At 45.2% G+C, this 27,573-nt stretch overlaps 2 protein-coding genes and 1 long non-coding RNA gene across 10 annotated transcripts in view; 1 reads left to right on the top strand and 2 right to left on the bottom strand.

The window, feature by feature from the left end:
* LOC147032040 (uncharacterized) overlaps positions 1 to 20,800 on the bottom strand; it is a 57,842-nt gene extending 37,042 nt beyond the window's left edge. The window contains exons 1-3 of the mRNA XM_085869328.1: positions 20,784 to 20,800; positions 11,753 to 12,104; positions 8,578 to 8,718 (exon numbers count right to left, since the gene is read on the bottom strand). Of these exons, the coding sequence (XP_085725454.1) occupies positions 8,578 to 8,718; positions 11,753 to 12,101 (490 nt within the window). The 5' untranslated portion in view covers positions 12,102 to 12,104; positions 20,784 to 20,800. The remainder of the gene's footprint in view (positions 1 to 8,577; positions 8,719 to 11,752; positions 12,105 to 20,783) is intronic.
* LOC147032041 (uncharacterized) lies at positions 671 to 2,946 on the bottom strand. The gene is made up of 3 exons (XR_015055016.1): positions 1,437 to 2,946; positions 1,128 to 1,185; positions 671 to 838 (listed from the first exon to the last, which is right to left on the bottom strand). It is a non-coding gene; the product is annotated as an uncharacterized LOC147032041 (long non-coding RNA).
* Positions 20,801 to 20,906: 106 nt separating the features above from the next.
* Positions 20,907 to 27,573, top strand: part of LOC147032039 (islet cell autoantigen 1-like) — a 146,479-nt gene continuing 139,812 nt past the window's right edge. For 4 of the 8 annotated variants that reach the window (XM_085869321.1, XM_085869320.1, XM_085869317.1 and 1 more), the window contains exon 1: positions 20,907 to 21,177. In XM_085869321.1, coding sequence (XP_085725447.1) covers positions 21,142 to 21,177 — 36 coding nt within the window. In that variant the 5' untranslated portion in view covers positions 20,907 to 21,141. The remainder of the gene's footprint in view (positions 21,178 to 27,573) is intronic. The other 4 variants (XM_085869319.1, XM_085869314.1, XM_085869313.1 and 1 more) reach the window with 3 other exon arrangements.

Here is a 27,573-nt window from a genome sequence, read left to right as displayed (position 1 = left end):
GCTCCACACACACAAACCCCACACAAGCTCCACCCATATTCATCATATTCACATAATTAGTGATTAGTTAATTAGTTCCCCACACACACAACATGTTTATTTAATTAAAAAATTATCCACCCATCCACACAAGCTCCACTCATCCACCCATCCCCCATCTCTCCACCCATCCATTTATCCACATAAGCCTCATCCACATTCACCCCTCCCACACAAGCTCCACCCACATAAACCCCTGCCCATATAAACCCTGCCCACATAAACCCCTCCCACATAAGCCCTGCCTACACAAGCTCCACACAAAAACTCCACACACATAAACCCCTCCCACACAAGCTCCACCCACATAAACCCCGCCCACACAAGCCCCACCCACACAAGCCCCACCCACACACACCCCGCCCACACAAGCCCCTCCCACACACACCCCACCCACACAAGCCCCCACCGAAGCCCCGCCCACACAAGCCCTGCCCACACAAGCCCCACCCCCCCTCATCCCCCTGTGCGCCCCCACCTTGACCCACCACCTCCCTCATCCCACCCCCCACCCTTCCCCACACACACACACATGGGGAGGGGAGGGGGGGGATGGGATGAGGGGGTGGTGGGGCATTGGGGGGGCGCACCTACCCCCCCCCCCCCCCCCCCCCCAACCCCCCCCCCCCCTTTACATCTCTTTTATTCTTTTCTTGTAATTCAGAATCAAGTAATTGTAAACAAAACAAATATAATTTATTAATATTGAAAATATTAAATATTCATTTGCGAGAATGTACAATCTTTCCCAGCAATCTTCTTCAGATGCCTTGTGATTTCGAAACTCAGACACCATATTCTGTTTTGAAACAAAAAGTGGATAATAATTAGGTTCTATAAAGATAATTACATGGTAATATGAATAAGCCTCGTTGACCACTGAATTAACACACCAGGAGCCTGTCATCCTTTCAAGGTCAATAAAATGAATTCCAGTGTACTGACAAAACCACGTCCAAACTAATGATGCAACCAACATAAGGCGACATTCTAAAGAGAGAGTGATATTAATAATAATTCAGAAATATTTACCTCCAGAAAATCATGTGTTGTACGAGTGATATTAATAATAATTCAGAAATATTTACCTCCAGAAAATCATGTGTTGTACAAGATTGCTTCAACAGCTGATGTTGTGCGATAGTGCTGAAAAAAAAAAAAAATAAGTCAAGGGTATAGATGAAGAGACAGACAGGGAAAGCAACACACACACACACACACACACGCACACACACACATACACACACACATAGACACACACACACACGTGCCTCACCATTGGTTTAATTCATTCGAGATCAGAGACCAGTCATTATAAATCATTGGCCTCTTCAATAAGAGCAGAGAGAGGTAGGTAGAAAGACAGACAGAGAGAGAGGCACACACACGTGTCTCACCATTGGTTTAATTCCTTCGAGATGAGAGGACGTGATAAGACTTCATGCCACTCATTGAAAATGTCTTTCAATTCTCTTCTAAAATCATTGATCTCTTCAATAAGAGTATTAATTTCATGAACCACGTCGTGATATGTGAACTCAATTTCTTCCAATGCCCTGTCAGGGAAAAAATATATATATATATCAGAATTATCATGATTTAATTAATAATCATTTGCTTCATCGTTCAAAGAGAAAAGCATACACAAACTTACCAACTCTGTAGTGGGCTGTTGGCTTCATCGGAAGAAATATCGTCCATGCCTCAGTTGTAAAAATGAAATCCCGTCTGGCAGAAACTTTGTCTGGCGAACCGCTTATAAAGCAACGATGAGGAAATTGCTTAATCATTGGGTGTGGGCACAGGAAATGACAAGCTTCTCTTAATGATCTCATCTGGCCACCGCCCGAGTTGCAAATCGTTTTTGGACATAAACCACGCCATAAAAGTTTTGATTCAAATGTTTTCAGTTCGTGTTCTGAGATAAAATATAAACACGAGACCTTGTCTCACAGAATAGTTCCTATTTTTTCACAGCATGACAGTCCAAAACCACTTCCTCATTCACACAGCACGGCCGTGTCAAAAAAAACACTTCCTCATTTTCACGGCATGAACTGAAAACATTTGAAACAAAACTTTTTTCTGGCATGGTTTATGTACAAAAATGATTTGCAACTCAGGAGGTGGTCAGATGAGATCATTAAGAGAAGTTTATCATTTCGTAATGGCACAAAAGGGGTATCTTAAAAAATATAAAGATTCAAATGTTTTGTTTTTCAATATTTTAGATGGGGATTATTGTGCAAAGAAAATTAAACTATTGAAGGAATTTGAGAATGAACAAATGTTTATAGGTTCAATGAGTGAGCTAAACAATATGCATTGGTTATTTGATAAAGAGTGCCCCGAGGCTTAGACGTTTCAGATATTTCTTTCGAATCACCTTTAACAAATCTTTATCTTGTTGTATGGGCTATTTGAATAGAGAGCCCCTAGGTTAAAAGGGGAAATAAAAAATGACCGTTTTTACAGCCATTTTTCCCTGCTGTGCAGGGGTTTGGCTTTTTCTTGAGGCAATGTTTTATGGCCGGATGCCCTTCCTGACACCAACCCTGGTCGCCTCTTACGACACACAGGGATATGGTACACCTATTCTAACCGGGGCATACACCGGGACCAGTACACTGGCACTCATTTCGCCGACCTCGGAAGGATGGCAGGCTGAGTCAACCCCCTGGTGTTAATTCAGCAGCCAACGGGATTTGAACTCAGGACCCTGGGATCCCAAGCCGCCACCCTAACCACTAAGCCAACACCAGGCTCCAGGTTAAAAGGGGAGACAAATAAATATACCTTGGGCTAAAAAGGGGATTTATTTTTTAGGGGAAAAAAAAGAAAAATTTCATGGCTGAAAATCCCCCATTCATTTACATGGGGAAAAGTGAGCCAGAACCAGTATTCTTACCCTACTTAGTGGTTACCTACTACAGTATTCTTACCCTACTACAGTATTCTTACCAAAATTGTCAATTTTGTTTTGATTTACAGCAAATTAACTCCAAAATGTTCAAAATTAAATTCCCCATCCTCTAATATGACACATGGTATAGTACTTTTGTCACCCAAGGCAGCGGTTGGGGGTCAAAGGTCAAGGGGGTCACACAAATTCACATTTATATCGGAAAGCGTTGTGGACAACTTAACGCAAAAAAAAAAAAAAACGCAGAGAGGCTTTAATTGTTTTGGAATCATGAAAGGACAAATCCATTAGATTTTGGGAGCGGTCGGATCAAAGGTCAAGGTCACAAAAAGGTCAACATCGTTTTTTCATGATGAAAACGGTTAATATTTTTCCGATTTACATCAAATTAACTCCAAATTGTTCAGTGTTCAATTCCCCATCTTCTGAAATGACACAAGGTATAGTACTATTGTCACCCTAGGTAGCGGTTGTGGGTCAAAGGTCATGGGGGTCACGAAATGCATATTTGTATTGAGATGTGTTGTGGACAACTTAATACAAAGGTAACTAGTGGCTGCGGCGAAGGTATGCGCTCTACGAGTGCCCGTTCTAGTTTTTTTTTTAAATGTACAGCCACGCGCGTATGGGCACGCACGTACGGTCATGCACGTACGGCCAAGCGAGAGTGAAGGAACGGCCTGTGTGGTTGTTTCTGGCAAGCAGTTTTAAAGTATATATATATATTTTTTTTTTTTGCACGTACAGCCACGCACGTACGGGCACGTGAAAGCAAAGGAACGGCTTGTGTGGTTGTTGTTTCTGGCACGCGGTTTGACTTTTTTGCGGGGGGGTGGGGGTATGCACGTACGGCCACGCATCTACGGGCATGCACTAGTTCTCTTAAAACATGCTGTGCTTGCAGAAGCTTTTAATCTAAAATCCTAAATAATGCCGTCTTCAGCTGGAATTGAGCAACTTCTAGGATTCCTATTCAGCCAATGTACAGTGCCCACAAATGAATTTTTGTTACATGGATGGGAGGGGGGTGGGGTGGTAACTTTTTGTCATAGGTGACTCTTTGGCAATAGTGACAATTGTATGAAGCTGTCTATGTGAGAGTGAGTGTTTATTTGTAGTGTGGGTTGATGTTATTGTGAATTTTATTTGTTGTGTGATTGAGATGAAAAAATGTCAAAAGATGTCGCAATGGCAATCCGTAAAATAAAAGGATTTTGGTGTTGTATTGTGGTGTCATTCCTACCTTGTTTGGTTGTTTTTTTGCGATTCTACCCAGATATGATTTTATTTATTTATTTTTTAAATATTTATTTTCTGATATATATATATATATATATATATATATATATATATATATATATATATATATATATATATATATATATATATATATATATATATTGTTACTGATCTGGAAACCATGAGCACTCAACATTCAGGTCCGAAGAGTCAGTTATTTCGTTAAGTATGTGTGTAGTCAGATTCCCCTTCCTTTTGTCTCGTGGGAGGATCAAAAACGTGTGTTACGATTTCTTTTAGTTGAGTTATTAAATCTTTCCATCCAACAAACCGACAACACCACCGAACAAGCGCTTCACTCGTCTAACCGGCGACTCGCTGTCCGAGGCAGAATCTCTGGCAGTTCCTTCTCGGCTTCCACAAACTTTGTAACTTCTTTTTGACGAGTATGGGCACATGGGGGGGGGGGGGCTTTCCCGGCCTGGCCGAAATCCCGCCCAGAAAGGACGGACCCATGGAATGTTCCATCCAATCGGTGCGAACAGTGACATCGAGTTGACCAAGGCCCCTCCCTGCTGAGGGAGGTCCATAAAATGACCTACACCATCCTCAACGAGGAGTTCGTTGAGAGTTCTTTGGGGGTCGTTCGTGGAGTTCTTTGGGGGTTCTGAGAGAGTTCAGTGCAGGAGGAGTTCTGTGGATGAAGGGTTTTTGCGATTACGAAGAGTGGTCACAGGGGGTCTAACGTTGCTGTATGAAGGATCGGACCAATGACCTTTGTCAGGTGCTGCATCGCAGAGCATGCCCTCCCTCCGACGACCAGGTACAAGCCAAACTCTGACCCCCAGCTCGTCTGTGTCTGTGTCTCTGTCTCTGTCTCTGTCTCTGTCTCTGTCTCTGTCTCTGTCTCTGTCTCTGTCTCTGTCTCTGTCTCTCTCTCATCGGCTGGAGGGTCCAATGAAGAACTCTGGGTTTCTTTTTACTTTCGCATTCTGCGAAAGGTTATGTATTGGTCGGTGTGTGTGTGTGTTATTCGCATAACTCAGAAAGTATAAAACCAAATCGCTTGAAATTTGGTGGGATGATGGGTTATTATCCAAGGAACATTTGATTAGATTTTGGGAGTGATCGGGTCAAAGGTCACGGAAAGGTCAAATTCGTATTTTTACCATAGCGCGGTCAATTTTGATCTAATTGGCATGCAACCGATGCCAAAATGTTCAGAATTCATTGCCCAATCTTGTGATTAGCGACATGACACAATTACGTCATTACCCTTGTTTTTAAAAGAAAATGTCCCAAATCCTGGCATTTTAATCAGTACCAAAATATATGTTTGTGGGAGATGCCAATGATTATTTATTTGTTTGTTATTCACATAACTTAAAAAGTATTAAACCGAATTGCATGAAATTTGGTGGGATGATTGGTTATTAGCCAAGGCACATTTGATTCGATTTTGGGAGCAATCGGGTCAAAGGTCAAGGTCATGAAAATGTCAAAATCATCTTTTTACCACATCACGGTCAATTTTTATCCAATTTGCATGAAACTAATGCCAAAATGTTCATAATTTAATGCCCAATCTTGTGATATGCAACTTGACACAATGATGTAATTGCCCTTACTCGCGGTTGGGGGTCAAAAGTCAGGGGGGGTCACGACCTTGCAGATGTGCGTATTTTTATCATAACGCAGTCAATTCTTATCCGATTCGTATGAAATCAGCACCAAAATGCTCCTTGTTCTGTTCCCCACACTCTTATGCCAAGAACAAAACAGTAGCGGCGGCGAAGGTATATGCTCTCTACGTGTGCCCGTTCTAGTCTTTTTGTGTGTGTGCCTGCGTGTGGGCCCGTCTTGTAAGTAGAACTGCATGTGTTTTTGCCCATTGTAAATACTTGCATGGAATATTCGCTTTAAGTCTTGTCTTTGTCTGTTACTGTTAATAAATTTGTGAGAAATGTTCCCAGTTCGTTTCCATCCTTTCTATATTTGGTCCAGCATGGTCCAAGTCTGAGTTCAGATGGGGTTTCATCCCCGTTAATCCGTTAATCTGAGCCAGGATGTCCTTGGCAGGCCCTGCTCGACTGCAATGAGCTGGAAAGGTAGGTGGCAAAGCGGTAGTCGGTAGTGTGAATTTACCGCTGCCGGTAGAGTAAATCCGGTTCGACCAGGCGTTCCGAGGGCATGGATCCCCGGTAGACGAGATTGCGTGGATACTTCGGTATTTTGGCTCGAGACAAATACCCTACACCACGCGATCGAGATATTGGCGACCAGGGTCGGTTCTGCGACCCGCGGCTCACGGAATTATCCAGAGCGATGGCCTACAATTCCAGGGAAGTCTGGTGGGAGACGGCGTAACCTCCCCCACCTCGCGGTGGTTCTCGCCACCAACCCCCGGCCCACACCAATATGTGCATATATATTGTAGTGTTGTAGTCATTGTAACATCCACTCTGCCAACCTTGCAAGACCTTGGCCTGCAGAAATTGTGGATTGCCTTTGGTCAAGGAACTCATCTGAGATAGATTCCAATACAAGACATAGTTTCTACAATTGGTCCTGAGACGACAAGTGGAATCCTCTTCTTCCATGCCTTCAGTGGTTGTGATATCATGTCTGCATTCCATGTTAAAGGAGAAAAGTTTGCATGGCAAACATGGAATGTATTCAATGAGGTATCAAGTCTCTTCAAATAACTTAGTAAGTATCCACCAAAAGTTGGAGATGATGACCTTGAAATCCTTGAGAAATTTGTAGTCACATTGTATGATAGATCCAGCAGTGCTGCAGATGTCAATGATGCATCGCTGGAACTCTTTGCTCGTAAGCAGAGGTCAAATAAATCCATCCCAATTATTCGAGCTGCTCTCCTACAATTAACAGTGAAAGTGCGCTGCCTACCAGGCAGGAAGCATATGGAGTCAGTCAACAGTGTGCCAGCCAGAAACTCAGAGTCCTGTGGATTGGTGATGGATATAACAAGCTGATGTTTGGCAGATCTGCTGGAGTATCCTTCCACCTATTGAAATTTTTTTTCCAAGAACTGACAAATGTGGATGCAAAACGGAATGTTATGCAAGGTGCAAATGCTATCGCTCTGGCCTCACCTATACAGCACTGTGAAGTTGCACATGCCTGGACTGTGAGAACAATCATTCACAGGGTTTAATTAAATGTCTCTAAAAATGAGAAAATAAAGCATCTGAGAGGTCTCAAATATGCATTATCGGCTTCATCGTGGCCAACAACATCAAAATTAACACCAAGATCGTTCATATCGATTACCTGTGTCAAGTTCTATGGCTGAAAATGTCATGCTTGGCTATGATTGGTGGCCATCTTGGATTTTCAAGTGGCTAACACTATTTTTAGATCCTCGTGGAGGATCTCTAAGTCTTACTCACATTGTTGTTCTTGTGAACTTTTTTGTTTCACAGCCTACAGTTTTCATCGAAACTTCCTGAAACTTGGCATATATATGTAAAAATACCCTGCGCAGACAGTAACCATCTCCGATTTCAAAAATTCCTCCGAGAAAAAAAGTTATGACATCAAAATATCTCCGCTAATGGAAATCTCCCAAAACATTATCTCTGAAACTAGGCAAGCTTTTTGAATTCTGTTTGTGGGAATCGAACAGGGCATTTGCAGAGATGAATTACCACGCATATGATACATCACTATGACGTCATATCAATTTTCATGATGTCATTCCTATTTTTAGACATTTTTTGTTTCACAACCCAGAGTTTTCATCGGATCTTCATGAAACTTGCCATGTATATGCAGAAAGCCCACGCGCAGGCAGTAACCATCTCCGATTTTGGAAATTCTTCCTAGAAAAAAAGTTGACGTCATAATATCGCCGCTAATGGAAATTTCCTAAACCATTATCTCCGAAACGAGGAAAGATGTTTGAATTTTGTTTGCGGGAATCAAGCCGGGCATTAGCACAGATAATTTATCGCAAACCTGATACATCACAATGACGTCATATTTGTTTTTATGACGTCATCATTAAGAGGATGAGGATCTTAGCTCATTTGAGTTTGTTTTCCTAATAATTGACACAAATGGAGTGTTTATACAAACTTGGTGCTGGTATCATCATTTCGTCGATTGTGACACAAAAACGGCTTAATCTGCCCAACTAGTGTATGGAAAGTTCTCCACAAACTTCAATGTAATGTGGATCAAACATATTTGCTTTGCTTTGTGATTGGCAAAATAAGGGCTGAAAATCCACGACATTTCTGAGGCTACAATGCAACACCTTAGTGGAGATTATGCATTGTTGGTTATTGATATTTACTGCACATCAAAACTGGTGACGTTTCATTTGAATGAGATCAGCAGGTTATGGTTACCATCTGTTGTGTTGGCAATGCCTCTTGCTTCTATGGTTGTAGGTCCATGATGATGTTGCTCTTCTCCAACATTGTTAGAGAGCTCTTGCAAAACTGGTATGTTACTTTGGAGGAATCTCTCCTCAGTTGCCTGCATTTCACCTGCACAAAACTAATTGTCAGCGCATTATGGAGAGACTGAGGAAGTCAAGCACACAATCACAAATATTTTAGTTTTACAACTGCAGTGCAGCCATAAGTACATTACATTCAGCTTTAAAAATTCAATTTCAATTATCCCAACTGAAAAATAAATTTTAACATGAAATTTTGTTGTCAAATCTGGGGGGGGGGACCTCTTTACATTATTTTTCTTGACAATATGTGACTTTCAAAATAACGAAATCTGCCCCAAGAATGCTTGGCACGCAAGCGCAGAAACACCTGGTATCGAAGTCCATTGGGGCGGCCAAATGCCTTGCGTGCCAGATAATTATTGTAACATAAAATGCTTCACATAGCTTCTGAAAGAAACCAAACTACTTGGAAATTTACCTGTAAGAAAGGGGTGTGCATCTGCACAACAAAATATTTAGAGAACTTTCTGATCAACTCATCCAAAAAGTTGATATGTTGCATCTTGTACTGCAAAAACTGCTAACGATATGAGTTTGTGCAGGCCTGTGGCATTCAACCAAACTTCCCCGATCATCCCCGTCAGTGAATGGATTTTGAACCTTGCAGGATTATCTCATGTGAACATGGCAGGCTTGGTGAGTTAATTAATGTGGAAAGGCCTAGTTTTAGCATTCATACATCATTTTGAAAGTCATGCATTCCATCAGCAGGTGGGTGAACTCCAAAGTTGAGTTTATTCCAAAGTCAAAGAAAAAGCAATCAATTCAAAACTCTGCCACAGCATGGTACATAAAGTAAAGCAACTTTTTACTGGCTGATCTTCTCTCCCTTCCACTCTGCTTTCCCATTTATATATTGTGGAGAGAGAATATTCATGGAAAGCCCTCTCTCTACAACTCGCTTGTACTTGCGAGACAATTCTATATCTGGAAGCAACAGGAAAGCTGTCGCATCCCGGCGATCTTTCTGCACAAGTTAACGTCTAACTACAATATACCTGGTCCCATTTTCACCTTACGTTTTGCAAAATCATCTTGTCTCAACAAACATTTACACAGTCACATATAATAATTTGTTCCATATAGAATAGTAGACATACAACCCTTAATATTGTTGTAGATTTCCGCCCGCCGGCGTGCGAACGACCGCGTCTAACCAATAGCGGTCGCTTCGCCCACCGAACGGACAATCCAGTCGCGGCTTTCCGGATCAACGCCGGAAACCAGTCACGGGTGGGTTTTTAACCACACCACAACCTTGTCTGCACTCTACCCACGCTACAGGGTCCGATCACCAAATCTTCGATTTACCTAATGATTCGCGCGGGTAGGTTACCGAGAGATTGTACCTCAACGGGACCGCTTGGAAACGAGCAGCTTAAGCAGCTCGCTTCCTTTTGGGATAACCGAGCAGGGTATTATCGCGCAGTCCCATTGGACCCGATCACTTTACCGGCTATTTAAAAACCAACTATATTCCGAGTGCAAGATGGGGCAGTTCAATGAGGGAATGGACGCAATGAACAGGTTTACATTCACACAAGGACATCTATTATAATTAAACACGTATGCAATTAAACAAGGCAAAACACGTATGCAATTATACAAGCAACAAAAGCACGACAAAAGCACTACGACCGTCTATACGAAATGCAATGCAAACATTCACAGCACACAAAGCACTTAACAAGTTCCTACTTATTAGACGGGCCCACGGACGCACGTACACGCGCGCACACACACACACACACACACACACACACACACACACACACACACACACACACACACACACACACACACACACACAAGAAATGGTGGCAGAGGCCTTTAATAACGGGCTCCAGCTCGGAGGACAGGTGAGCTGAAACCCAGAACCTATCTCGAACCTCTCCACCTCGTGTGGTCTTCAAGTTGTTCGGACCTGGGCTCCAGCGAGAGCGAGCTGGATACAATCGCCGTGAGCTGAGATCCTTCCCGAGCTCCCGCGAATCCTCCTGCGCTTCTCAACACGTGCTGGTGAGACGAGGCACCGATCCTTCCCGTCGATGCGCCGCTTCCCCGAGGAACCACTTCGAAGAAGAGGCCGATGAGTCGCACCAAGCCGGGAACCAAAATGGAGAACAAAGAGCTCCACAAACCAAGAAGAAGAAGAAGCCACCACTCGCAGCTCGAGCCGAGCGACCAGCTCGACTCTCTTCCAAGCAAAGCAGCTCGAAGCAAAAAGCTCTCCCAAGCCAAGCAGAAGCCGAAGCTCATTGAACCACCAAAGCAAAAAAGCCTCCTCCCGAGCCAGGCCTCAGCCGAAGCTCACTGAGCCAGCTGAAGCAAAAAGCTTCCGAAGGCCTCAACCCTAACCTGAGCCAAACAGGACCCGAAGGTCTGCTGAATGGCTACTCTCTACTCCCTTCCCCAACTCTGCCCCCGAACAAAAGAAAAGATCTCCTCTTATCCTTCTCCCGCCCTTCGCCCTTCGCCCGCCCTTCCCCCGCTCCCGGTGTGACTCATGACTCATGCCCTCGTGCTCCATCCCCCACTCAGCCACGGGTGGGAGGGAGTTGTTGACATCATGAGTCATGGGATGGCAGGGTTCTTCTTGCTCTTCGCAGAAGAGGGGGAGGGATGTCTCCATTGTTCGTTCCCTAACTATTAAATCGATCCGCAGTGCATCCAACCGATTTCTGAACATTTAAACAATGGAAGGTGAGCTATCTAGGGAACAAGCACTTATCGACATGGCTGACTAAAGGAACCTGTATGTTGTGTGCAATCAAATTCCAAATTCGTAACAATATCATACCGCAGCATGTCTAACAGAGAGAAGTAAAGGATTTGTGACAATAACAAAGAAGGAACAAACGAGGTGGTGATGCAAGCACTGGAGGTGGAGAAATAAAGCAAACATGTCGTGCTTGTGATAATGAGTGCTCTTTTAAGTTATTGTGAGTTAACTTAATTTTACACACAAAGCAGTTAGTATTCCAAAAAATAATTTGGTGTTCTCCATTAAAGGAGAACGGTAAGGTCGAAGGAAGGAAGAAATAATGAAACAGACTTACCTTCAAAGTTGGATGAGGATTCCAACAAACCTAGTTTCTGGGCACAGCTGGAAAGCTCCCAGCTCACAGACTTCAGCATTGAGCACAAAACGTCCACCAGTGAAGACCGAGCAGGACGGACAACTTGGGGCACCCAGGATTCTAAGAAGCTGCGAAGCTCAGCATACATCGCAAACGGAAACCTTTGTTTGGCAAAAGACAACAGCTCAGCTCTCATGGAGTCTGACTCGGTGCAAGCCAGGAACACCTCATGGCTCTCAATTCCCAGCTCTGTGACCATGGCTTCAGCTGTAGTTGCTCTCAGGCCCTGGGATCTCAACCAGGATGAAAAGTTATCAGTTTCAGGCATGGTCTGCAAGGGAAAAAAAAAAACATACATGAAGAAACTTAAACACATGGCGAGAGTTGTTGCATCTGCGATGTCCTCACTCCATCAACTTAATCGATAAATTTTTGGAAATTTGCCCTAAACAAGGCTGAGTGCCACGAAATGTGTAGGGCTACAGAGAAAAAGAAGAGGAAAAAACGAGCAAAACCTTCACCCAGTCCTGAAACAAGGAAATCTCTTCACAGGCCCACTGTACAGGAGAGGAGGGGGTCACGAGGCCAGGGAGAAAATAATTTTTCCTTCCCCCAGTGGATGTTTTTTTGGAGACACCAACTCTGTACTGGAGGGCTGCTGTCTCCTGAAGGGAGCTCATTCACTCTCTCACCCCTTTGTCAGGTGTTGTTTTCAGTCCTGGCAGGGTGTCACAGTCACCCTCACCACAAGCAAAGCCAGAGAGAGGTGTCGGTTTCATCGGTGACAACCCAACCATGGGGAGGTAGCACCTTATTTACCTTTATACGTATTAAGCTTATTTTTACCAGTAACTTGTCGAATCAACCTGCACATACATTTATAACTAACTTGGATATCACATCTAATCGATACACAAACTATGGTCAGGGTACCTGCACACAATGATGACCTCTTAGCTCACGTTACATTTTTATTCTTCATCATTGATTATAAGGCTCGTCGAGGAGCCCTCACGTAAATCATGTGTAGAACAAACACTCGTTGAGATTCGTGTACATTATTGTGAATTACAAGGGCATTACTATTGACCTTACCTCGCTCAACCATCGAACTCACAGATTACCATGTTACTTACCCTCCTCTCCTCTCTTTATGTTCGTTCATTCCTTTGCTTATTGTGTCAAACCGCAGCCTCGACCCACTCAGTTTGTTGCCTTTTTACCCTCTGTCACCTCATTCTTCAATCGGGCCAGATATTTGGCAAAAGGGAATAGTTCAGCTGTCACAGAGTCCGACTCACTATGTCTACACTCACCCCACCTTCACCGGTGTCTACACTCACCCCACCTTCACCGGTGTCTACACTCACCCCACCTTCACCGGTGTCTACACTCACCCCACCTTCACCGGTGTCTACACTCACCCCACCTTCACCGGTGTCTACACTCACCCCACCTTCACCGGTGTCTACACTCACCCCACCTTCACCGGTGTCTACACTCACCCCACCTTCACCGGTGTCTACACTCACCCCACCTTCACCGGTGTCTACACTCACCCCACCTTCACCGGTGTCTACACTCACCCCACCTTCACCGGTGTCTACACTCACCCCACCTTCACCGGTGTCTACACTCACCCCACCTTCACCGGTGTCTACACTCACCCCACCTTCACCGGTGTCTACACTCACCCCACCTTCACCGGTGTCTACACTCACCCCACCTTCACCGGTGTCTACACTCACCCCACCTTCACCGGTGTCTACACTCACCCCACCTTCACCGGTGTCTACACTCACCCCACCTTCACCGGTGTCTACACTCACCCCACCTTCACCGGTGTCTACACTCACCCCACCTTCACCGGTGTCTACACTCACCCCACCTTCACCGGTGTCTACACTCACCCCACCTTCACCGGTGTCTACACTCACCCCACCTTCACCGGTGTCTACACTCACCCCACCTTCACCGGTGTCTACACTCACCCCACCTTCACCGGTGTCTACACTCACCCCACCTTCACCGGTGTCTACACTCACCCCACCTTCACCGGTGTCTACACTCACCCCACCTTCACCGGTGTCTACACTCACCCCACCTTCACCGGTGTCTACACTCACCCCACCTTCACCGGTGTCTACACTCACCCCACCTTCACCGGTGTCTACACTCACCCCACCTTCACCGGTGTCTACACTCACCCCACCTTCACCGGTGTCTACACTCACCCCACCTTCACCGGTGTCTACACTCACCCCACCTTCACCGGTGTCTACACTCACCCCACCTTCACCGGTGTCTACACTCACCCCACCTTCACCGGTGTCTACACTCACCCCACCTTCACCGGTGTCTACACTCACCCCACCTTCACCGGTGTCTACACTCACCCCACCTTCACCGGTGTCTACACTCACCCCACCTTCACCGGTGTCTACACTCACCCCACCTTCACCGGTGTCTACACTCACCCCACCTTCACCGGTGTCTACACTCACCCCACCTTCACCGGTGTCTACACTCACCCCACCTTCACCGGTGTCTACACTCACCCCACCTTCACCGGTGTCTACACTCACCCCACCTTCACCGGTGTCTACACTCACCCCACCTTCACCGGTGTCTACACTCACCCCACCTTCACCGGTGTCTACACTCACCCCACCTTCACCGGTGTCTACACTCACCCCACCTTCACCGGTGTCTACACTCACCCCACCTTCACCGGTGTCTACACTCACCCCACCTTCACCGGTGTCTACACTCACCCCACCTTCACCGGTGTCTACACTCACCCCACCTTCACCGGTGTCTACACTCACCCCACCTTCACCGGTGTCTACACTCACCCCACCTTCACCGGTGTCTACACTCACCCCACCTTCACCGGTGTCTACACTCACCCCACCTTCACCGGTGTCTACACTCACCCCACCTTCACCGGTGTCTACACTCACCCCACCTTCACCGGTGTCTACACTCACCCCACCTTCACCGGTGTCTACACTCACCCCACCTTCACCGGTGTCTACACTCACCCCACCTTCACCGGTGTCTACACTCACCCCACCTTCACCGGTATCTACACTCACCCCACCTTCACCAGTACCTACACTCACCCCACCTTCACCGGTGTCTACACTCACCCCACCTTCAACGGTGCCTTCACTCACCCCACCTTCAACGGTGCCTTCACTCACCCCACCTTCAACGGTGCCTTCACTCACCCCACCTTCAACGGTGCCTTCACTCACCCCACCTTCAACGGTGCCTACACTCACCCCACCTTCAACGGTGCCTGCATTCACCCCACCTTCAACGGTGCCTGCACTCCCCCCACCTTCAACGGTGCCTGCACTCACCCCACCTTCAACGGTGCCTGCACTCACCCCACCTTCAACGGTGCCTGCACTCACCCCACCTTCAACGGTGCCTGCACTCACCCCACCTTCAACGGCGCCTGCACTCACCCCACCTTCAACGGCGCCTGCACTCACCGCAGCTTCAACGGCGCCTGCACTCACCCCACCTTCAACGGCGCCTGCACTCACCCCACCTTCAACGGCGCCTGCACTCACCCCACCTTCAACGGCGCCTGCACTCACCCCACCTTCAACGGCGCCTGCACTCACCGCAGCTTCAACGGCGCCTGCACTCACCCCACCTTCAACGGCGCCTGCACTCACCCCACCTTCAACGGCGCCTGCACTCACCCCACCTTCAACGGCGCCTGCACTCACCGCACCTTCAACGGCGCCTGCACTCACCGCACCTTCAACGGCGTCTACACTCACCCCACTTTCACCAGCACCTGCACTCACCCCCCAACATGGATACACTCACTCCACCGCATACAGTTCGCTCACCCCACCTCATACAGTTCACTCACCCCACCGCGTACAGTTCACTCACCCACACCGCGTACAGTTCACTCATCCACACCACGTACAGTTCTCACCCCACCGCGTACAGTTCACTCACCACACCGCGTACAGTTCACTCACCCACACCACGTACAGTTCACTCACCCCACCGCGTACAGTTCACTCACCCCACCGCGTACAGTTCACTCACCACACCACATACAATTCACTCACCACACCACGTACAGTTCACTCAGCACACCGCGTACAGTTCACTCACCCACACCACGTACAGTTCACTCACCCCACCGCGTACAGTTCACTCACCCCACCACATACAATTCACTCACCACACCACGTACAGTTCACTCACCCCACCGCATACAGTTCACTCACCCTCACCACGTACAGTTCACTCACCCACACAACATACACTCACTTCTTCGACCTTCTCAACCGTCTCAATTCATACCTCCTTTACATTAATATACAGATCTGTCAGACATTGCAAAATGAAGTAGGCACGGACACAGCACACGTTCAACGAAGTGGACACGGACACAGCACACGTTCAACGAAGTGGTCACGGACACAGCACACGTTCAACGAAGTGGACACGGACACAGCACACGTTCAACGAAGTGGACACGGACACAGCACACGTTCAACGAAGTGGACACGGACACAGCACACGTTCAACGAAGTGGACACGGACACAGCACACGTTCAACGAAGTGGACACGGACACAGCACACGTTCAACGAAGTGGACACGGACACAGCACACGTTCAACGAAGTGGACACGGACACAGCACACGTTCAACGAAGTGGACACGGACACAGCACAAGGTCAATGAAGTGGACACGGACACAGCACACGGTCAATGAAGTGGACACGGACACAGCACAGGGTCAATGAAGTGGACACGGACACAGCACAGGGTCAATGAAGTGGACACGGACACAGCACACGGTCAATGAACTGGACACGGACACAGCACAAGGTCAATGAACTGGACACGGACACAGCACAAGGTCAATGAACTGGACACGGACACAGCACAAGGTCAATGAACTGGACACGGACACAGCACACGGTCAATTAAGTGGACACGGACACAGCACAAGGTCAATGAAGTGGACACGGACACAGCACACGGTCAATGAAGTGGACACGGACACAGCACAAGGTCAATGAAGTGGACACGGACACAGCACAGTTAATGAAGTGGACACGGACACAGCACAGTTAATGAAGTGGACACAGCACAGTTAATGAAGTGGACACGGACACAGCACACGTTCAACGAAGTGGACACGGACACAGCACACGTTCAACGAAGTGGACACGGACACAGCACACGTTCAACGAAGTGGACACGGACACAGCACACGTTCAACGAAGTGGACACGGACACAGCACACGTTCAACGAAGTGGACACGGACACAGCACACGTTCAACGAAGTGGACACGGACACAGCACACGTTCAACGAAGTGGACACGGACACAGCACACGTTCAACGAAGTGGACACGGACACAGCACAAGGTCAATGAAGTGGACACGGACACAGCACACGGTCAATGAAGTGGACACGGACACAGCACAGGGTCAATGAAGTGGACACGGACACAGCACACGGTCAATGAACTGGACACGGACACAGCACAAGGTCAATGAACTGGACACGGACACAGCACACGGTCAATTAAGTGGACACGGACACAGCACAAGGTCAATGAAGTGGACACGGACACAGCACACGGTCAATGAAGTGGACACGGACACAGCACAAGGTCAATGAAGTGGACACGGACACAGCACAGTTAATGAAGTGGACACGGACACAGCACAGTTAATGAAGTGGACACGGACACAGCACAAGGTCAATGAAGTGGACACGGACACAGCACACGGTCAATGAAGTGGACACGGACACAGCATAAGGTCAATGAAGTGGACACGGACACAGCACACGGTCGATGAAATGGACACAGACACAGCACACGGTCAATGAAGTGGACACGGACACAGCACACGGTCAATGAAATGGACACGGACACAGCACACGGTCAATGAAATGGACACGGACACAGCACACGGTCAATGAAGTGGACACGGACACAACACAAAGTCGATGAAGTGGGCACGGACACAGCACACGGTCAATGAAGTGGACACAGACACAGCACACGGTCGATGAAATGGACACGGACACAGCACACGGTCAATGAAGTGGACACGGACACAGCACACGGTCAATGAACTGGACACGGACACAGCACAAGGTCAATGAACTGGACACGGACACAGCACAAGGTCAATGAACTGGACACGGACACAGCACAAGGTCAATGAACTGGACACGGACACAGCACACGGTCAATTAAGTGGACACGGACACAGCACAAGGTCAATGAAGTGGACACGGACACAGCACACGGTCAATGAAGTGGACACGGACACAGCACAAGGTCAATGAAGTGGACACGGACACAGCACAGTTAATGAAGTGGACACGGACACAGCACAGTTAATGAAGTGGACACGGACACAGCACAAGGTCAATGAAGTGGACACGGACACAGCACACGGTCAATGAAGTGGACACGGACACAGCATAAGGTCAATGAAGTGGACACGGACACAGCACACGGTCAATGAAGTGGACACGGACACAGCACACGGTCAATGAAATGGACACGGACACAGCACACGGTCAATGAACTGGACACGGACACAGCACAAGGTCAATGAACTGGACACGGACACAGCACAAGGTCAATGAACTGGACACGGACACAGCACAAGGTCAATGAACTGGACACGGACACAGCACACGGTCAATTAAGTGGACACGGACACAGCACAAGGTCAATGAAGTGGACACGGACACAGCACACGGTCAATGAAGTGGACACGGACACAGCACAAGGTCAATGAAGTGGACACGGACACAGCACAGTTAATGAAGTGGACACGGACACAGCACAGTTAATGAAGTGGACACAGCACAGTTAATGAAGTGGACACGGACACAGCACACGTTCAACGAAGTGGACACGGACACAGCACACGTTCAACGAAGTGGACACGGACACAGCACACGTTCAACGAAGTGGACACGGACACAGCACACGTTCAACGAAGTGGACACGGACACAGCACACGTTCAACGAAGTGGACACGGACACAGCACACGTTCAACGAAGTGGACACGGACACAGCACACGTTCAACGAAGTGGACACGGACACAGCACACGTTCAACGAAGTGGACACGGACACAGCACAAGGTCAATGAAGTGGACACGGACACAGCACACGGTCAATGAAGTGGACACGGACAGCACAGGGTCAATGAACTGGACACAGACACAGCACAAGGTCAATGAACTGGACACGGACACAGCACACGGTCAATTAAGTGGACACGGACACAGCACAAGGTCAATGAAGTGGACACGGACACAGCACACGGTCAATGAAGTGGACACGGACACAGCACAAGGTCAATGAAGTGGACACGGACACAGCACAGTTAATGAAGTGGACACGGACACAGCACAGTTAATGAAGTGGACACGGACACAGCACAAGGTCAATGAAGTGGACACGGACACAGCACACGGTCAATGAAGTGGACACGGACACAGCATAAGGTCAATGAAGTGGACACGGACACAGCACACGGTCGATGAAATGGACACGGACACAGCACACGGTCAATGAAGTGGACACGGACACAGCACACGGTCAATGAAATGGACACGGACACAGCACACGGTCAATGAAATGGACACGGACACAGCACACGGTCAATGAAGTGGACACGGACACAACACAAAGTCGATGAAGTGGGCACGGACACAGCACACGGTCAATGAAGTGGACACAGACACAGCACACGGTCGATGAAATGGACACGGACACAGCACACGGTCAATGAAGTGGACACGGACACAGCACACGGTCAATGAACTGGACACGGACACAGCACAAGGTCAATGAACTGGACACGGACACAGCACAAGGTCAATGAACTGGACACGGACACAGCACAAGGTCAATGAACTGGACACGGACACAGCACACGGTCAATTAAGTGGACACGGACACAGCACAAGGTCAATGAAGTGGACACGGACACAGCACACGGTCAATGAAGTGGACACGGACACAGCACAAGGTCAATGAAGTGGACACGGACACAGCACAGTTAATGAAGTGGACACGGACACAGCACAGTTAATGAAGTGGACACGGACACAGCACAAGGTCAATGAAGTGGACACGGACACAGCACACGGTCAATGAAGTGGACACGGACACAGCATAAGGTCAATGAAGTGGACACGGACACAGCACACGGTCAATGAAGTGGACACGGACACAGCACACGGTCAATGAAATGGACACGGACACAGTACACGGTCAATGAAATGGACACGGACACAGCACACGGTCAATGAAATGGACACGGACACAGCACACGGTCAATGAAATGGACACAGTCAATGAAGTGGACACGGACACAGTCAATGAAGTGGACACCTTACACTTTTTAAAAAGCTGGAACTCCGTCCGATTTCACAGAGAGGACTCGTGTCCGTCCAGCGAGTGGTGCTTCGTTTCCACGGCAGCCGAAAAGCTTTAATCGATTAGAATGCCGCCGTGAGGTTTCGCATCTTGATTTGACATAAACAATGATACGAACAACTCAGACCCGTTTCACGTCTCACAGCGAAACGGACAAGGACTAGGGTCGGCCACGCCGGACGGGAATCGATTTATTAAAATATCATTGAACTTGATGGCCTCGCGTGAGTTCGTATGTTGCTCGACTAGATTTAGGCCCAACTGAGCTCGTCAACCGCATGGGATGTCCCTTCTCATTTGTCTTGTGATGTTATGTCTTTACAAATGTGAAAGCACAGACTGAAAAAAAAATCCAGCATTGAGGAATTGTGTGTCGTCCTGGGACAGACGGTGCGGACAAACGATCAAACGCACTGGCGTCAACTACACCACCATTGCCGGTTGTCACCACAAAGGGCAGAAACCGACAACGTTAAAACAAGATTAATTAAATAATCATGACATGCAAGACGACTATTTCGACTGCGCAGCGTTAGGACACCTTGAGATTGCTTGTTTCTTCCAATTTCTCCACAAGTTATAATTATATATATATATTTTTTTTCCTTCTCTGACGTGAGTGTTGCTTGGAGACGAGAGGAGAGCTGGGTGATCCCTCTCGATGATGATTATTGGTAATGTAGTATTTAATATCATCCGGTATGTCAATTCCCGCCTCTGTTCCCATCTCATCCCCCACCCGTTAGATTCAAGTCGATAAAACCGATTAATTTGGATTGATGTGAAGCGGCGTTGATGTAGCACAGGCATGATGGGCCAAACGGCCCCTTCCTCCGTCAAAGCGTGTCCTTCAAAAGGGAAAAATAAATAAATCAATTCAACGCAGAACTGGTTCGCGCATGCGCAGTGTGTGCCGGAAGAAATCCTCTCAGCAGGTGAGTCGAACGGTGTATATTATCGTTATCATCATCATTATTATTATTAGTATCACATCGTCGTTTTGTTATTTTAATTGCATTAAAAATATAAACAGCATAAACCAATGCGCAGAGTCCGTATATGTTATTTTAATCGGCGTTTTAAGCGATATTGTGTTATTTTTTTTTTCTCTCTCTGTGGTTTTCCGGTCCTTCCCGAGATTTACAATCATCACCTTTTGTATTTAATGCAAACAATGCAGATCGGGAAATTAAAAAAAATAATCCTCTCGTTCTGTCCTGCAGCTTCTTCGGTTCAAAATACACATTCGTTTTATTATTTCTCGAGTAATCGATACGGATCGTCTGTTTCGATGGCGATGATGATTATTTAATTTATTGACAGGCGCATGACTTCTCATCGATGCCGGTCATGGAGCAAGCTGCTGTCAAGATGTCTGTCTGTCTTTTTTTTTATGCCTCCACACCGAGGGTGTCGGAGGCATGATGTTTCCGGGTTGTCAGTCAGTCAGTCAGTCAGTCAGTCAGTCAGTCATTCAGTCAGTCCATCCAGATTTTCGTTTACGCGATAACTCAAGAAGCAAATGCAGGAGTAGAAATTCATCAAACTTGGTACAAATGTAAAGTTCGACAGGTCAATTAAGAGATTAGATTTTGGGCCAGATGTGGTAAAGGTCAAGGTCAAACTCTGAAATTTTACTGTTTACACCCTAACTCAAGAAAAAAAAGAAAGTATTTCATTAAACTTTGTACAAATGTAAAGTTCGACAGGGCAATTAAGTGATTAGATTTTGGGACAGATGTGGTAAAGGTCAAGGGTCAAAGGTCAAGGTCAAACTGAAATTTTACTGTTTACACCCTAACTCAAGAAATAAAAGACAGAATTTCATTAAACTTTGTACAAATGTAAAGTTCGACAGGGCAATTAAGTGATTAGATTTTGGGACAGATGTGGAAAAGGTCAAGGGTCAAAGGTCAAGGTCAAACTCTGAAATGTTACTGTTTACACCCTAACTCAAGAAATAAAAGACAGAATTTCATTAAACTTTGTACAAATGTAAAGTTAGACAGGGCAATTAAGTGATTAGATTTTGGAACAGATGTGGTAAAAGTCAGGGGTCAAAGGTCAACGGCAAACTCTGAAATTTCACTGTTTACGCCCTAACTCAAGAAATAAAAGACAGAATTTTATTAAACTTTGTACAAATGTAAAGTAAGACAGGGCAATTAACTGATTAGATTTTGGGATAGATGTGGTAAAGGTCAAGGGTCAAAGGCCAACGACAAGCTCTGAAATGTTACTGTTTACGCCCTAACTCAAGAAATAAAAGACAGAATTTCATTAAACTTTTTACAAATGTAAAGTAAGACAGGGCAATTAACTGATTAGATTTTGGGACAGATGTGGTAAAGGTCAAAGGTCAAGGTCAAACTCTGAAATGTTTCTGTTTACACCCTAACTCAAGAAATAAAAGACAGAATTTCATTAACGTTGTACAAATGTAAAGTTAGACAGGGCAATTAAGTAATTAGATTTTGGGACAGATGTGGTAAAAGTCAGGGGTCAAAGGTCAACTGCAAACTCTGAAATTTCACTGTTTACGCCCTAACTCCAGAAATAAAAGACGGAATTTTATTAAACTTTGTACAAATGTAAAGTAAGACAGGGCAATTAACTGATTAGATTTTGGGATAGATGTGGTAAAGGTCAAGGGTCAAAGGCCAATGACAAGCTCTGAAATGTTACTGTTTACGCCCTAACTCAAGAAATAAAAGTTATAACCCTTTACAGAATTTCATTAAACTTTGTACAAATGTAAAGTAAGACAGGGCAATTAACTGATTAGATTTTGGGACAGATGTGGTAAAGGTCAAGGGTCAAAGGTCAAGGTCAAACTCTGAAATGTTTCTGTTTACACCCTAACTCAAGAAATAAAAGACAGAATTTCATTAACTTTGTACAAATGTAAAGTTAGACAGGGCAATTTAGTGATTAGATTTTGGGACAGATGTGGTAAAGGTCAAGGGTCAAAGGCCAACGGCAAGCTCTGAAATTTCACTGTTTACGCCCTAACTCAAGAAATAAAAGACAGAATTTCATTAAACTTTGTACAAATGTAAAGTTGGACAGGGCAATTAGGTGATTAGATTTTGGGACAGATGTGGTAAAGGTCAAGGGTCAAAGGTCAACGGCAAACTGAAATTTCACTGTTTACGCCCTAACTCAGGAAATAAAAGACAATTTCATTAAACTTTGTACAAATGTAAAGTTAGCCAGGGCAATGAACTGATTAGATTTTGGGATAGATATGGTAGAGGTCAAGGGTCAAAGGTCGAGGTCAAACTCCGAAATTTCAGTTTACGCCCTAACTAAAGAAATATTGGACAGAATTTCATCAAACTTGGTTCAAAGGTAAAGTAATACAGGTCAATTAAGTGATTAGATTTTGGGACAAATGTGATAAAGGTCAAGGTCAAACTCTGAAATGTTACTGTTGACACCCTAACTCAAGAAATAAAAGACAGAATTTTATTAAACTTTGTACAAATGTAAAGTAAGACAGGGCAATTAAGTGATTAGATTTTGCGACAGATGTGGGAAACGTCAAGGGTCAAAGGTTGAGATCAAACTCCGAAATTTCACTGTTTACGCCCTAACTCAAGAATTATTGGACAGAATTTCATCAAACTTGGTACAAAGGTAAAGTAATCCAGGTCAATTAAGTGATGAGATTTTGGGACAAATGTGAAAAAGGTCAAGGTCAAACTCTGAAATTTCACTGTTTACACCCTATCTCAAGAAATAAAAGACAGAATTTCATTAAACTTTGTACAAATGTAAAGTTAGATTGGGCAATTACATGATTACATTTTGGGACAGATGTGGTAAATGTCAAGATCAAACTCTGAAATTTCACTGTTTACACCCTAACTCAAGAAATAAAAGACAGAATTTCATTAAACTTTGTACAAATGTAAAGTAAGACAGGGCAATTAACTGATTAGATTTTGGGACAGATGTGGTAAAGGTCAAGGGTCAAAGGCCAACGACAAGCTCTGAAATTTCACTGTTTACGCCCTAACTGAAGAAATAAAAGACAGAATTTTATTAAACTTTGTACAAATGTAAAGTAAGACAGGGCAATTACGTGATTAGATTTTGGGCCAGATGTGGTAAAGGTCAAGGTCAAACTCTGAAATTTCACTGTTTACACCCTATCTCAAGAAATAAAAGACAGAATTTCATTAAACTTTGTACAAATGTAAAGTTAGACAGGGCAATTAAGTGATGAGATTTTGGGACAGATGTGGTAAAGGTCAAGGATCAAAGGTCAAGGTCAAACTCTGAAATGTTACTGTTTACACCCTAACTCAAGAAATAAAAGACAGAATTTCATTAAACTTTGTACAAATGTAAAGTTAGACAGTGCAATTAAGTGATTAGATTTTGGGCCAGATGTGATAAAGGTCAAAGGTCAAGGTCAATAAGGTCAAGGGAGAGCGGAGGCAGACCCGTCGACTGCACGCAGTCGAATTACTCTAGTTTTGCTTGCACTCGTTTGCAGATGGAGAGATTTGATGGAATAATTTAAATTTCCAACGAGTTGAACATTTATACATCATCCATCAACTGCCACAAAAATTTGCTTGGGGCTCGGATTAATTGACGTTCAAGATGCCACAGGAATTCGTACACTTTAAATTTGAGCACTTTTCGAATGGGGGATTGATCCCTGTTTCTTCCGAAGTGTTGAAAAGAGAATTGGAGCGCATAACCCCCCCCCCCCCCAGGCTGAACGGTTTACATTTTTGTAACCCACTGATAGGCCGGATCTGGATTCAGACCTGAACCAAAATCGAATCGTCTTGTTCTTGTCACCTACGCAACCCATCCACCAAGTTTTGTCATAACCCGTCAATAGCTGGTGATGATAAATTCACTAAAAGGTTCATTTTATTATATTGTGGTGAAATTGTTGTCATGGATACCGTTGACGTGTCAAAGAGGCTAAATCGATCGTTCTGAACTTTGGTGAACTCGGTCTGTGAGCCAATATATACAAATCCTGTTCAAATTATAACTCGATCACATGAAAATTGGGGATTTTATGCGACCTTGACATTTGACCCTTTGAACTTTAGAACTCAAAAACAATGTGGTCCTCGGTTTTGATCGTGAATAAATCCAGTAGCCCAACATGCAATTTCTATTCAACCTCATAGAGATTGCACATTACTTGCTGAAAAAGTAGTCTTGATATTGCAAGAAGACTCTATAGATGTTTGTGCTGTGTGTGTCTGAAGGAGGTCTAATGGGTCTACAAGTTTAAAGAGTCTGAGGTTTAAGGGGTTTCAAGGGTGTAAAGGTCTAAGTGGTCCAAAGGCTTTATAGGGATATATCATCTCAAAAAGGGTCTATAAGGGGTCTAAATATCTAAAGGGTATTTTCTAATGTAATTAGGGTCTAATGGGTCTAAACGGTATAGCAATCTAAATGCGTTGAAAGGGTCAATGGATCTAAGTGTCCAAAGAGGGTATAAATGGGTCTATCGGTCTAATGTATATAAATAAGGTCAAAAGGGTCTAAGGGGTATAACGAGTTTTAAAAGGTCTAGAATGGTCTAAAGGGGTCTAAAAGGCTGAAGGGATCAAAAGGTCCAAATGTCTGAAAGGTATTTTGCAATACACTGTAGTTCGTAATTAATAGAAGTAATCAATGTTCAATCATAAATATTTGAGAGATGTACTCATGGTCCAACTAGTGTTCAAACAGGGCATAATAAATAGACGTAATTTTGATCCATCGTCTGTTGGATATTGGAAAAACTCTTTGGTATCATGTATGACATTTTATGCACCCATTCCCGGTGATGGCCTGCAGCTTCGGGTTCGTGTGTTTAGTTGTGGTGTTGTTTGAATAAACTTGTACCTATATTTCTGATTTCTTGAACCTTTAACATGGTCATGTGGGTCGACAGAGGCTTCACCTCGATGAATCATCATCCACCAGTGTTTTTCAGTTTTATATATAGCACCAGCACAATAACCGCTCTCTGGGTGGGTCAAGTTTGCATATTCCTTGCTGAAAAAAGTATATTCTGTTTTACAAGAAGACTACAAATGTTTGTATGCTATGCATCTAAAAGGTTCTAGATTGTTTAAGAGGTCTAAAGGGTACATTCCAATAGTAGCTAAGGTCTATCTCCAAAGGGCCTTAGGGGATAAAGGGTCTCTAAAGGATGTTAAGGATGTCAATTTCTGGGGTGTAAAGGTGTCTAAAAGGTTGAAGTGGTCTAAAGGGTCGAAAGCTCAAAATAGTCAAAGGTCCAAACAGTCTAAAGAGGTCTAAAGCTGTCTAATATCTCAAGGTTCTGAAGGGTGTAAGGAGTCTAAAGTGAGTCAAGGGACTTGAGGGTCTGTGGGGTCTAAAGGTTCTTTGGGTCTAAAGGGTATAAAGGTCTAAAGCAGGGGTCTCCAACCTTTTTGGGCGGAGGGCCACAAAAGCAAAGTGGTGAGGGGCAGAGGGCCGCACCCAAAAAAAGGACGCTAAATTCCGAAAAAAAAAATGTGTGTATATATATATATATATATATATATATATATATATATATATATATATATATATATATATATATATATATATATATATTTAATATGCAGAAATTTAAACAAAAATTAGTGCTGAATATATTTTTCTTGCCAACGAATATGATAAGTGAATAATCGTGTTAAAAACACATGTGTCTAATATGAATCAAAATCATCATAAAAATTACAGAACGATTTGATCATTGATCCTGACAAATTGGCAGTATCACGGCCCGCATTGTACTGTAAACTTAATATGGAACCACGGGCCGCATAAATCCGTCTAAGGGGCCGCATGTGCCCCGCGAGCCGCAGGTTGGAGACCTCTGGTCTAAAGTGTCAAAGGGGTCTACATCGTCGAATGGGTCAAATAGTTATAAAGGGTCTCAGGGTTCGAACAAGGTCAAAGGGTTATAACAGGGTCTATATGGTCTACAAGGCCTGAGGGGGCACAAGTGTCTGAGGGTCTTTCGGCTACCGAGGGGTCGAAAGGGTCACGTGGTTGAAAGGGTGAAAAAGTTTGAGGAGTAAAAGGGTTCCAAAATTACCTAAGTTGTGGTGAAGGTCTAAATGTCTAAAAGGTATGTTCCAATAGTCCATTATTAATAGACGTAGTCATGGTCCAATAATAGGTAATTAACATGCATGCTCATGGTCCAGCTCATGTTCAAACAACACTCACATAGGTCGACCAAGACTTCACCTCAACGGGGATTCCCCATCCACCCATGTTTTTTGGATGTGTGTGTGTGTGTGTGTGTGTGTGTGTGTGTGTGTGTGTGTGTGTGTGTGTGTGTGTGTGTG

This window comes from Eptatretus burgeri, chromosome 2 (assembly GCF_056783735.1).
Source record: "Eptatretus burgeri isolate ZD-2024b chromosome 2, Ebu_testis_v1, whole genome shotgun sequence".
NCBI classification, from domain to species: Eukaryota; Metazoa; Chordata; class Myxini; order Myxiniformes; family Myxinidae; genus Eptatretus; species Eptatretus burgeri.
Note: the sequence above shows the minus strand (reverse complement) of the source record. Positions and strands in the feature narration are given on the sequence as shown.